Source organism: Dufourea novaeangliae, unplaced genomic scaffold (assembly GCF_001272555.1).
Source record: "Dufourea novaeangliae isolate 0120121106 unplaced genomic scaffold, ASM127255v1 scaffold21, whole genome shotgun sequence".
NCBI lineage: Eukaryota > Metazoa > Arthropoda > Insecta > Hymenoptera > Halictidae > Dufourea > Dufourea novaeangliae.
The window spans coordinates 7,429,763-7,443,116 of record NW_015373910.1 but is presented as its reverse complement, the minus strand read 5'-3'; the positions used below and the strand labels follow the sequence as shown (position 1 = coordinate 7,443,116).

General features: G+C 44.7%; 2 protein-coding genes across 3 annotated transcripts in view; one reads left to right on the top strand and one right to left on the bottom strand.

The window, feature by feature from the left end:
• Window positions 1–978: 978 nt before the first annotated feature.
• LOC107194149 (carotenoid isomerooxygenase) lies at window positions 979–8,035 on the top strand. 2 transcript variants are annotated; one of them, XM_015583715.1, is made up of 10 exons: window positions 979–1,225; window positions 3,222–3,478; window positions 3,808–3,954; window positions 4,295–4,436; window positions 4,901–5,051; window positions 5,301–5,530; window positions 5,614–5,796; window positions 5,991–6,413; window positions 6,516–6,614; window positions 6,801–8,035. In XM_015583715.1, the coding sequence occupies exons 1-10, from the start codon at window positions 1,133–1,135 to the stop codon at window positions 6,969–6,971; spliced, it is 1,896 nt and encodes a 631-aa protein (XP_015439201.1). In that variant the 5' UTR covers window positions 979–1,132; the 3' UTR covers window positions 6,972–8,035. The 2 variants fall into 2 exon arrangements, with proteins under 2 accessions (XP_015439201.1, XP_015439200.1); XM_015583714.1 differs by lacking the exon at window positions 979–1,225 and adding an exon at window positions 2,385–2,580.
• Window positions 8,036–8,041: 6 nt separating this feature from the next.
• The window catches only part of LOC107194153 (chloride channel protein 2), a 43,438-nt gene continuing 38,125 nt past the window's right edge, over window positions 8,042–13,354 (bottom strand). The window contains exons 6-14 of the mRNA XM_015583721.1: window positions 13,010–13,244; window positions 12,753–12,915; window positions 11,835–12,065; window positions 11,100–11,323; window positions 10,784–10,975; window positions 10,526–10,668; window positions 10,003–10,180; window positions 9,699–9,926; window positions 8,042–9,525 (exon numbers count right to left, since the gene is read on the bottom strand). Coding sequence (XP_015439207.1) covers window positions 9,352–9,525; window positions 9,699–9,926; window positions 10,003–10,180; window positions 10,526–10,668; window positions 10,784–10,975; window positions 11,100–11,323; window positions 11,835–12,065; window positions 12,753–12,915; window positions 13,010–13,244 — 1,768 coding nt within the window. The 3' untranslated portion in view covers window positions 8,042–9,351. The remainder of the gene's footprint in view (window positions 9,526–9,698; window positions 9,927–10,002; window positions 10,181–10,525; window positions 10,669–10,783; window positions 10,976–11,099; window positions 11,324–11,834; window positions 12,066–12,752; window positions 12,916–13,009; window positions 13,245–13,354) is intronic.

The following is a 13,354-nucleotide window of genomic DNA, read 5'->3' as shown; positions in this document are numbered from 1 at the left end:
AATTTTCCCAGATCTGTCTGCTTGCAATCCGCTTTCTAAGCAATCATACCCACGGTTAACACGGTTTCCAGCTGCTCTATGTGGCTCCCGAGACGCGCACCTCTCGCCTCGGCGGAGCACGTGACCGTCACGTGGTCCGTGCATGTGTGCCGCAACGTTTGGCATAAAACTGCACGTATATCTGTCGTGTGCAGCCGATGCAAGCAGCAAACTTATGCGAGCCGATGGGGCGATGCATCACGCGGAACGTTCGAGCCGCTGCTATCCGTCGGCCCGTGCAATAGGCCACACGTAGAAAACAAGCGTGTGACTATTTCTATTTTCCCCGATGTTACACAGGGTGTTCCGAAATTAATAGTTTATTTTGTGAAATAATTGAAATTTTAGGAAAACAATTGGATCATATATCGGAACAGTAGGTGTACAGTGATTATTATAGGTTATTCTGGTTATTATAGAATTCGAATCGGGACATGATAAAGTTTTCTCTGCAACGTCTCTGTCTTTGGAAAATCGCGTCTGGATCACGTGATTCTCGCGGAAGGTCTGTTTATGGAAATTAATTAACTGTTCGAGCGAATGTTAATCGAATTTTTCGCACGTTGCGTATGCAGCATCTAAAGCACTACATATGTCGAGTATCCCATTAATATTTATGAGGCTTATCCGAAGACGTGGGCACTGAATCGATTGGTATTCTCGTGTGTACACAAGGCGAGAACACTTGAAAATGACCGGCTTCGGTGACGCTGGTATTATTATTTTGGTAAAGAAAAAAAATGGGTCAAAGAATGTATAACTTGGACAAACATAACGAAATTCGAAATGCATTGGAATTTTTCGTTCGATCAATCATCCCTATAACAAAAGCGTGACTCAGACCAATGACACTGCATTTTACTTTCTTTTTTAACCTGGACGGAAATGCACGAAGGTGGGAGAAATAATCGGAAATTAACTGGGCAATAAAAAGGCTGGATTAGGGTGCCGAAAAATCAGTTTTTCGGTTTTCATTGGTGGTTCGCGTGACAGTTGGCGGTCTTGAGGTATCCGCGAATAATTTCTGGCTGTTGGCCAACGTTAATTTGCAGTTCCGTCGCGAATTCGGGCAATCAGGCTAGTTTTTCGCGAAATGGATTTTCCGAGTGGCACGAAAATGGCGGAGACCAGAAACAACACGGACAAACCTGACGTCCTGGAGGATAGCGTCGCCATTTTGTTTCCGGTAACAGAGATTTCTGAACGTTCTGACGAACCATCGACAAAATTCCCTTCTTTACCGTTAAATCGCTTAAATTCCAAGGATTCTAGTGAACTTACCTTTGATACCGTTTGAATTCGATTGTGGGCCGTTTTGGTAAGCTTCATGTCAGTATGTTGGGCCATCCTGTATAGGCTGAAATGGAAAGAAAGGTTTCATTATTAAGGTAGACACATTTAAATAAATCCACTGGCAGCAAGAATCAGTTGATGAATTCTGTGTGCGTACTGCCTAATTAATTCTTACCGCTGGGTCCAAGAGACATTCGAAAGGGGCAAGCATTATTATAACAGTGTGTTATACGTCAATGATTCGTGTTGTGAAGCCCATAAAACAAATACCTAACAGCGGCAAGAATTATTCGAGTCTTGTACACTTCACTTACCTATAGGCAGTTGTCATTCTTGAACGATTGCCAAACTAGCTACTGTAAAACACTCGAAAGAAAAGTCTATTTTCAGTCAGCTAGTTCTCTGTTCATGAATATTTCATCAGACAGCTTGTTTTCCATGTATCATTCCCCTTGTCGACATTCTTTGTGTACTGATCTTCGGCGAGTAACCGGAAATCCTTTACACGGAAATTCAGCTGCACTCTGGCGGACGTTCGTCGAACTACAATCAAACTCGTTACGCGGTCGGTAATGTAGAATCAAGTCTACTCTTCAAGTAGTCGGTAATATAGATATGGATACTTCCACAGGGGTGGTAAAAATGATAGTTTAATAATGAAATTAACTATAAAAAATGTCTGCAACGATCGTTCAAATTTGTTATCTGTGATCACTGTCGAGACTTACATGGGCAACTGGATCGAACGAACCAGAACGTGTCAATTAAACCACGTGTCACGACCACGGGGTAAAAGGGCGGAAAATGCACGTGACTGGGGGTGGAGGGGGCGACGGGGCTTCGAGCAACCGGTGCCGTTAATCGGATCACGATCAAGCCACATTTTAAGGTCAGCAGATTATCGGAGCAATGTCATTCGTTGGTCGAAGCCCCAAGGGGAACAATGGATTTCACCCACAAGCGAGTCTACTGCATACTGTCGTCGATCCTGGATCCGTTGGTCGAGGAATCGGTCGACGAGAACGTCGAGGATGAAACGTAATGTCGGCTGTGTGGGGAGAGGAATTGACCGAGAAGAGATTTGATCAGGGACCAGTGTGTTCTTAGCATCTTCGTGTGGACATCATGAAATCGATCAAGTGTTGTAGATCCAGGTCTACCAGTGACTTTTCGACGGTGAAATTGAACGAACTCGATGATTTGTTGCAGCATGGGAAACGGATGAAGTTGTCCAAGACCTGCTTTCGCGTGAGTTGCCCCATACGTTGGATCTGTGACGCTATTTGGATGCTATTTGGCCCACCATTTTGGTAGCGAATGAAAGTCGGATCTTCTGATCAGTACTACGATTCTATAATTCACTCTATTTGCGCCCGTTTCACAGTTTTTGTTAATTTTTGTTAGTTCGGCTCTATGTTGACCATAGATACCTATCGTTTTTCCTAGTAATAGGGTGTGGAGATTCCAAGTCTTGTCCTTTTGGTAAAGACCCTGAGTATCCTGTAGTTGATTCATCAGAAATTCAGGGATCAACTGGACCATCCAAATGTAAACTACGATTGATCGCCCTGTTAATGATGCTTGAACCTCCAATACCTAACTTCAGTAGTAGTTTTATCAGTACTTTAAGGACGATCAGTAGAACCCAGAATTTCCATAGCTTAATATCATCCTGGTACGATTATATAGTACTAGTTACAACTGCTGGGAATCTACCTACAATGCCAGTGTTGTTCGTTGACGAGGCTTCTACGTTCTCTTGGATAAGCTGGTATCAGTCCATCGTCAATTCCCTAAGGAATCCACGATCGAAACATTTTGATAACATTGAAATCCCCAGAACCTCAATACACATTTTTAGGTACGATTAACGTGATTCTATCTGACAGTTGACTGATGCCAAGGATCCCCTGACTACCCTAGAAAATGGGCCAAAAGAGGGGACCAAGGATTACTATCCAAACGTGGACACATCCGTCTGGATGAGATCCTGCGAGAAAGAGGTGCGAGATCCTATTCCTGGCAAGATCACCGGGACCATTCCGTCTTGGTTGAAGGGCACCTTGCTGAGAAACGGGCCGGGCAGCCTGAAGGTCGGGGAGTACAGCTTCAACCATCTGTTCGACAGTTCCGCCTTGCTGCATCGGTACGTCTGTCGTCAGACATCCACGCAATTATTCCATCGGTATTAAAAATCCTTCAAAAGGCAAACAGACCAAGTTGGGTCCTTACTGTGACAGCCAAAGTGTGCAGCAACCGGGAATGTATTGCTTGGTGAAGATGTTAAAGAAATTACCGTGGCTGACGAAACATTGGTATCAATATGTGGTATCGATCACCCGGAAGCCTCATCGCTACTAATCGCTACACGAGGATTATCTTCCAAAGGACACACACACACTTTCAGTCTTCCTTGTACACTTGCCAGTTCATAAGTATCAGGATATCTGATTACTGTCTTTATCTGTCCGATAGATTCAATATTGCTGACGGAAAGGTGACGTATCAGTGCAGGTTCGTTCAGACCGACGTGTACAAGAAGAACAAAGCGGCCCAGAGAATAGTCGTGACCGAATTCGGCACGAAGGCTGTGCCAGATCCCTGCCAGAGTATCTTCCAAAGGTACAGACTGTACTTATGCCGCCTTTCCACTTTAACGGCCGGAAGAAAATAATGACACTTATATTTTTATTTAATACAGCAAATTGGCGATGAGTGTTCGAAGGAACTTTTTAATGAGACTTGGCAGAGTAATAGAGCGTGGAATTCCGAAGTCAATGATATTTGTTTCAGTCGCATATGGTCATTAGTTTATGAAATATTTAATGTTCAGTGTCGAGGAGCCTTCGAACACTCGTCGAGGAATTACTGTACCACCTTCTTTTCGTGCCGTTAAAGGCAAAAGGGGCCTTAAACTATCGATTACAATGTTCTGAAACCCATAGAACCGATTTCTCTTCAGGATCGCAGCGGTGTTCAAGCCTGGCGATGCTTCCGATAATTCGATGATATCCGTCTATCCGTTTGGGGATGAATATTATACGTTTGCTGAGACGGCGATGATCCATCGTGTCGACCCGGAGACCTTGGAAACAACTGGAAAGGTGTTTATTCATGTTGGATTCAACTTTTTGAATAATTTCAAATGATTTATCATTCATTCCAATATTTTGGTCGCTGGTTTCATGCGTCGTAGTTCCGATGGGGTGTTTGATGAAAACCTTGAAATGAATGACAGTGATGATTTGGACGTCTTGGAGTATATTCTCGATCTGGAGGTGGATATTAATGGTAGTTAATACAATCTAGACATAGAGGAGGTTTTGAACGAATTAATCTTTGTGTATTCATTTGGGCTTCATGGAGAATTTCCTTGCCCTAGTCTATCTATCATCTGATAAGAACTTGTGTGACTGACTCATTTCATAATGTTCATAGATGTTTGGACAAGTGATGTGGTATGTAGTTTTTGGAATTTTCGTGTATTATGGTGATGTCATATCAGAGACGATTAATGTGCATTTATTATTGCAACTGTACTAACAGAATTCTTTCCTTTTCTGTCCAGGTGAACGTATCGGACTACGTTGGCATCGTCAACCACACGTCCCATCCCCATGTGATGAACGATGGGACTATTTACAATTTGGGGACGAGCGTAACGCCACGTGGACCCTTTTACAACGTTGTCTGTTTCTCACCCAGTCAACTGATTATTGGTTAGCAGTCCTTCCAATGGTTCAATTTAATTTTTTATCAATAAGTAATTTGTATCCACTTAAAACCTCTGGACTACCCCAATTGGACACTTCAGTCCTTTTTAGTGTAACATATTTCCCATCAACCGTTCCATGACTAAACAAGACCCATCTTCGCTGGGTCTGTTCAGTTCCAAATCCTGCAACTGGCGTTGAAATTAGTACAGCCTAAAAACAAGGCTCTGAAGGTGTGAATCACTTCCTTTTCAGATGATGCAGGGGAAGAAAAGGAACTGTCCATGTTCGACCAGGCCAGCATCGTTGCCAGTGTTCCATCCAGGTGGCTTCTGAATCCCTCCTACATGCACACCTTTGGTATCACCGAAAACTACTTTGTGATCATTGAACAACCCCTGGCAGTCTCCTTCACCACTCTGATGTCTTGCAAAGTGACCCAGCAACCAATGTGCGCGGCTTTGAAGTGGCATGAAAATGAAAACGTGAGTCACATCCACCTGGCTACAGTCTGCATAGCTTCATGATCACCCCTATTATGGTAATCGATTTTCTTTAATTTATTCAGACCCTGATACACCTAATCTCAAGGGACACGGGACAGTTGGAGAGGACCTTCACCAGCGAACCATTTTTCTATCTTCATATTATCAACCAATTCGAGACACGTGACCGTGATTACGTTGTCCTGGATGTTTGTTGCTACCGTGACGCCCAGATGTTGGATTGCATGTTCGTCGATGCAATGAAGGTACTCGAGGAATTCAGAAGAAGATAGGAATAGCTTAAAAGCATGATGGTTTCAAAGTTGACCAGCCCAGATAGCACATGACGCCTTAAAGACGCCCATTTTACGGCTATTTTAGGTCAAAGACGCCTTTAAGCCGTCTTCTGTTTTTGTCAGTCCATGTCTTCTTCGAGTTCATAACAGTTTCATGTTCGCAGAACGCAAGTGAGAATCCAGACTATGCCAAGTTGTTCCGTGGCAGACCTCTTCGTTTCGTGCTGCCAATGAAACGTCCGCAGGCAGATGTCCCGTTGGAGTACAATTTGATCACGGCGAAGACGGTGAACCAGGGCCTGGAGTCTTTCCAAAACACTGACGAATCGTTCAATGAAGAAGGCACAAGTTCTATAAAGGAGACTCCAGCAAGGACCAATGAGGACAAGAAGAATGACTACAGGAATCTTCTTCGCAGAAAGGCAGCTGCTCACAGACTTCCTGATGGTAGAATCTTCGTGAAGCCAGAGTTACTCTGTGATCTCGGTTGCGAGACACCGAGACTCAATTATGAGTATTTTCTTGGAAGAGAGTACCGATTCTTCTACGCGATATCCAGCGATGTAGACTTGGAGAATCCTGGAACGGTAATTGTAATTTTACTTGTTTCTTCCATTGTTTATCACCTGGTTTCTTTGTTTCTTGATTAGTAAGTTGAATAATAATGTTAAATGTGGTTTTTTTTGCAGCTCATCAAAGTAGACATTTTGAAGAAGACGAAGAAGACATGGTGCGAGAGAAATGTCTATCCCAGTGAGCCGATCTTCGTTCCAGATCCCAATGGAAAGGTACAGGCCCTTATCTTGTTAATTTGCATAACTAATCATGGTTAGCTATTTCTTGACAAAATCTATTAACTTCACAGAAGATCTATAGAGCTGATAGGATCCCTTTGACAATCAATCCCGCCACAATCTTGAATCATTTCCACTTTCTGGCCTGTAATTCTATGAAAATAATTCTCGACATTTCAGAATGAAGATGACGGAGTGGTGCTGAGCGCCATGGTATGGTCAGACAACGAGTCACAGGTGGCTCTGCTGATTCTGGACGGCGTGACACTCCGAGAAATCGCGAGGGCCACCTTCGACACACCTGGCCCGGTGCCAAAGTGCTTGCACGGCTGGTTCACCTTGGCCAAGTAGAGTAAACTGAGATTACAACGCAATGAGAATGTTCCTTACCGCGAAACGCGACCTAAATGTTCAGGCTTATACCGACACGTTGCTTAGCGTTCTCGAGACCGGTGATCTGTACTATTTTTTTCTTTTATCTTACGCAACTGAGACTACTCGAGTCACGGAAATGTGCAACGCTTTTTGCACGATTGATTCAGAAAACAAAAAGGTTACAAGGAGGCCTAGATAGCATACAGTCGGCTTAAAGGCTCCTCAGACCTAAAATAACCGTAAAATAGACGTATTCAAGACGTTATGTGCTATCTAAGAAGGGGAATAAGAGCCAGCATTCGCGACATGGATATTTATCGGACACAGCACAATATGTAAATAATATAATAAATTATTTAATGTCTTCTCCCGATAGTACAGTGTATGTACAAGCGTGATCGGCTTGTTTACCGGTCACGCGAGCTAATTTTCCGGATCAGGCGTTCGTGATCGTAAAATGGGATGCATCGTGAAACTGTTCGTCACAGATGGAATGTAAAATGCCCTATGAAACCACTGTGTGTTTGTGCGTGTGTGTCTTAAAATTAACAAATTGGACGGCCGTCGGCCATCGAGCGGGACGGCGCGGTCCGTCTCTGGTCCTAGTTCGATTAACGATTAATTAAGACATCGTTTAAATTACGCTAAGCTATTTTAGAATATCTTTTACCTAGAACACGATGCTCCTCTCCTCCACCCTAGAATTAATGTTTAAAAACTTTCGTTTCCTCGAATATGAGAAGGGGGGAGGATCATCGATACAATTGGTTTTCGCAAGGTCGTCTTAAATCTTGGAGCAAACGGTGCTCGGTCCCAAGGTTGGCGCCACACGCATACAGACCAGACACGGTTTTAGACCTCACGAAGACGCGAATGATTATATGCCTAGATGACTCGATGACATTCGCGACTAACGGATCAACAATTCGAATAAATAGGTTTGCACAACCATGGTCAGACAGTTACACACGCATCCGAGGAGAATCGTAGGTCCACGTTCCTCCTGGATCAATCATCATCATCCATCAAGGACGTTCACACGGGTTTTCCTGGAACGTGATTACATTAATTATCGATCACAACAACAACACGCACACGTCACTGTCGAACAGTCCTTGTACTGCTGGTTCGTTTAGCACCGTCCATATTCGCCACAGCTGGCTCCTAAGTCGAACTTCCGGGCGATCGACCGTTTTAGGGGCGTTCAAGTCGTTGACGAGGAGGATGATCCTTTTCGAGGACACTTAATAATCACGGATCGACCAAGAAGTCCTCGACCACCGTGTCACGTTCCACACATACTTTCGTTTCTCACACGCACCTGGTAACTCTCTTTATTATGCTACGTCACACGAGGATACACGGGAGACTGGATCCTCGTTCGAAGGGTTCGTCTAAGGAAACAGGAGGGATCCACACCCTGATTGATCTGTCTTTGATCATCGAGTACTACACCTTCTACGAGTCTCTATTTGCCGATCGATACTGTCTGCACATGTCTTAGGACTGACTTCCGGCGTGATCACATTGTGGGTAGCTTTCTAGAGGATCGGGGAGATGCTGGTGCTAGAATGACAGTACGGTCTGATGTTCTTGGATTGGATTCAGCAGCTCTGAACAGGTGTCTACTGTCTTGGTACTGATACTGAAGCTACCACCCCGATATATTCTGGATCACGTAGTGGTTCTAGTAGCTACAGTGGTGATACAACCCTAAATCATAATTCTACCAGGTCATATAACAATATCTGGAACCCCCCAAAGACATGTCTAACGGTATATACATAATTAATGTATTACTAACACGGACATTTCTACTGAGACTGCTTAAGTTAACGCCCATACCTATTGGCATGCATAGTCAAACTGGTGTCAAAGTTAACACTGACAGTCCACATACTCTCAAACGTCTGACGAAGCTACCCGCAATGTTAAAGCATCTATCTCAAGAAAATTCGTATTTCGTGACCCTAAAACAGTATCGACCATAGAATTTTGGTTGTTCAGAGTCTCGAGAATCGTCTACTGCAATCTGCGTCAAATGGTACATTGTCCAAGCCACGAGGCGATGTACGTTCCAGGAGGGAAGCCTTTGAAACACGATATCGTATCCTGTCCCTCATTTAAGTACGAGAAGAGCGTTCGAAAGCGATCTACCTAGTGACTTGTTTTGCTCGATTATCCAAGGACTACAATAGCCGCGGAAGGAGGAGGATAGTTTTGTAATTTAAAAGACTCTCCCGTCGTTCGGGGTCGCGTTGCCTGGCCAGCGACGCGACTATCACATTATTGCTTCTACTTATCTTTGCTCCGTCTCTCTCGCTCGCACACACTCTCGATCCATTCCCCGGCAATCTCAGACTTTCTCCACTTTCTCACACTCAACCGAGGCGATCGAGTTCATCGTGCTCGCATCTTTGCTCTCTGTGTCGGTCTCGCTTTTTGCGAGGCTCGAGCAGGACACACCGATGTGGGACTCCTGGTGCATGGGCAAGATCCCGGCGTTCGCGTCCTCTATCGCTTTCCTCAGCTAGAAATGGAGACAAACGATTTTAGTATATAATATATGCAACTTGTACTATGCAGTTCCCCGGATTAGCGTTTAACAGGAGCTCACTAATCCGTGGAGCATTAAGATTCCAGGAAACACGCAGAGACAGTACTTCCACGGATTAAGTGTCGATAGTTTCGAGTTCAACGAACCTCTTTCAGGCCCACAACCCCAACCAGCCGCCCGATAGCAGTCACATAGGCATGATTCACCCCCACCATGCTGAACAGACTGTGCACCTTCAACAGTGACGTCCTCTCGACCAGCTGAAAGGGTGCAGGGTCGATGTGACACCTGGAGAAGTCTACTTCCAGCGACATTTCGCTCTCCTCCCATCGCTTCTGATCCTCGGCTGACATGTCAATCACCCTCTCACGTGGCTGGTGACGTCAAGAAGTCGATTATAATCAATCGAATACAGTACAAGAATTTCTGGCTGAACAAGTCGGTATTTACCAATTGAACTTTCTTCGAGGTGGCTGGACTGGGCACCAACATGGGCGTGTGCGGTGTCACGTTCATTCGATCCTGACTGTCGCGCCTGGCTCCGCCTCCTGATCCCAATTCTGGATCCGGATCGACGTCCTGCAGAGTGGCGGACTTGCGGAAGATCGCCTCGAACGCCAGACGGATCCTGAAATTTAAAGCGTCGATTCGAGTTCTGGGAAACTATCTTTTGTTTACCGATGCTTGGATTTACAATGTATCATCTACAATCTACAGTCTATCATCGACAATTTACGATCTATCATCCATACTCTACAGTCTATTTCTTGATAAAGGAGGACTTTAGGTCTTAAGTGTAATTTTACGAATTTAGGTCATATGCATCAGGACACTTGTCGAATACGAAATGAATGTAATAAGTGTAATGTAATCTGTCCCTATCACCTTCTATTATCAGACCACCAAAAGTTCCCTAAAATTCCTTAACATTTTCGTGAATTTCCTTAATATATCTCTTAAAAATCCCTATTACCTGCTCTCCGCCCCGGTGACCGTGGTGTACGGCGTAGCAGCTGGACTGACCAATGGGCTGAACCCTTTCAGCGTGAAGGAGTTTGTCTTCTTCAGGATCGATTTCTTCGGTTGTGACCCGAATACTGGCGAGTGATAGGTGTGCTGGAACATAATGTGACCGTGTGAAGCAGGGCAAAAGAGATGGTCGACGTGTGGACGTCCAGTTAATCGAGCAAATATACGCGATTCGCTGGGAATGACGTCAAAAGAGACTCACATGATCGGGACCTGTGCCATTGTTTGGCGACATCGTTAGATCGTTCACACTCTGTCGTTGCATCTTGAGTATGTCTGGGGCTGGGATCACCTCGAACCTGGACGGTCTTCTGGTTCTCTCCTGGTCCCTCAGCTGACGTTCCATTTCCTCTCTGGCCCTCTCTTCAGCTTCCTTCTGCCATTTCTGAGCGACCTGAATAGACACACACCCACATACGGTTATCGAATGATCTAGTGTCTATCCATTTGGGGGTCTATTCGGAGGTCCCAACCCAATTGGGTTCAGTGACGATTGAAACGAAGATTCTAGTAGTTACCTGAAGCCTCCTTTCGCGTCCTATGTGCTTCTCGATCAGCTTGATCAGCTCTAGTCTCTGGATGGACCCGAGTAGGATCATCGAGTCGGGATTGTCCACGAGGGGAAAGCCACGGAGCTTTCGGTTCTCCTTCAGTATGTCCTTCAGCTTCTGATAGGTGATCCCGTGCCAAATGTACCGGACGTCACGGACCATGAAGTCCTCGACGTACACGTTGTACATACCTAGGCATTTTCAGATAGTAATTAGCACTATACTTCACGAGTTCCATTTCAATGTTAATTGAGGTGTCGTAAACTGATGATTTACCTCGTTATAGATCTTCCGTTGGGAAGCTTGTTAGCAGAAGGAACGAATTATTTAGGTTCTGAATTGTAATTGTGGCAGTTGTAGCATGGAGTTTAACAGGGCGTTAAGTGGATCTTGTGTTATCAGTATTATGGAACCTCTAAAGTGATTATATAAAAAGATGAACGTTTGAAGCGACAGAGAATAGTGCAGGCGACAAGTTATTATTTATTCAGTCGAATAGATGATAACAGATACTCATGATCTATCATTACTCGAGTAACCAGATTAGTAGAGCATTCATTCTAACAATAATACAGTAAATCCTCGATAAGCGTATGAAGACCGTGCATCGAGGGATTTTAGGATTTTCAAGGGGTTCTCAAGATCCACAAGTCCTCGAACAATGAGACCACAATGCTGATATCGTTATCTGATGATTCTCACCAGAACTGGAGGGCAACAGATCGGGCAAGTACGGCAGCTTCTTGATCAGGATGATGCTGTCGTAAATACTAGGCTGCAGGAGGGCGGCGATCGCGTTGCTGATCAGCACGGCGATCATGATCGGAACGATATGGGTGATCTGGCCGGTCATCTCGAACACAATAACGCTGACGGAGATCGTGTGGGTCACAGCGCCGGAAAACGCTGCTGCCCCGACGGTTGCGTATCCCCCTGAAGCAAAATCCCATAAACAATATCCTCACGTAGTCCAATTTAAAGATAAATATTAAAAAAAAATAAATAGTCTATTCCGACGCCCAATAAAAATTTTACCAATTAAATTACATTTATCAATTAACTCTTTTTTTGGGTTTCGATACGCAGCATAAACACCTAGTACTCCAGAGTCCTTCAAAAATGTTGCTCTTCAAAATTTTCTTCCGATAACTCTACGACTACTGCCATAACTACAAGTTTCATTCCACGTCACACCTAAGGATCTTCACCTTGGTATCTAATATACGTAATGAAATAAGTGAGCTTACTTAGAAGTGATCGTTTATCTAAGAAGCGGAGGGTACTAACACTTCTGAGCGGTAGTGTACCTTCAAACGTCATTTCTTACGCCGTGTATCTACAGTGACTATAAATCTCCGAAGGAAAATTTTCAAGTGAATCCGCAGCGTTACCCTTTACACCGTGTATCCAGTCGAAGATAATGCCTCAAAGTAAAATCTGCAAGTAGATCCATACAGTGATTTCTTACGCTGCGTATCCACGAATAACATTTCCAAATACATACAATTCCCGCCTTAAGCTGCGTATCCACTAAAAAGTGCTTCTCTCGGTAACGAACAATCGCGACACGAATGGATCCAGCGTTTTAGTCATCCTAAATGAAAATCAATCGACTGTTACCTGGCACGATAGGAGTGATGACGCCGCCATAACGGACACCGTTAGGGAACCACAAGGCCATAGCCTCGCCAACCGCTCTGCCCAAAGCGGCGCCGATTTTGAAGACCGGTATGAAGATTCCCGATGGCACGGGGACCGTCGAGCTTATAATGGAAAAGACGAACTGAAATCAAATCCGTCGTCTGAGGAGTCCTTTCGCGTCACTCGGTCGATCCTGCGGATCGCCGTGGATCGTGACCGATCGATCGAGATCTTACCGTGAACGCGACGAAACCGAGGAGTCCAGCGAACACATCCGTGTACGCTGTTGACCAGTGCTTGACCATGTTCATCTCCTCGACGCCCAACTCATCTTTCGTCCAGGTGAAATTGGTGAAAAGCCCGTACACCTGGTCGTGGGTGTTCAGATCGCCGGCCATGAACTGGCCCAATCCAAGGGGGAACGAGACAGATGAGACCAAGAGAGAGACGATGCCAGGGTAGAGAAAACGACTGGAACGATTCGGTACGATCGTGGAAAATTACTAAAAAATTGTTGGAATATTTTCTGGTGATAAGCTATTGAACATACAGTAAATCATCGATGTCTGCTCGAAGGCTCC

Coding starts and splice junctions, on each gene's coding strand:
- LOC107194149 (XM_015583714.1), top strand. CDS start 2,458: ATGAAATCGATCAAGTGTTGTAGATCCAGGTCTACCAGTGACTTTTCG. Junction 5,531..5,613: donor AGTGGCATGAAAATGAAAAC/GTGAGTCACATC, acceptor TAATTTATTCAG/ACCCTGATACACCTAATCTC. Junction 5,797..5,990: donor TGTTCGTCGATGCAATGAAG/GTACTCGAGGAA, acceptor TCATGTTCGCAG/AACGCAAGTGAGAATCCAGA.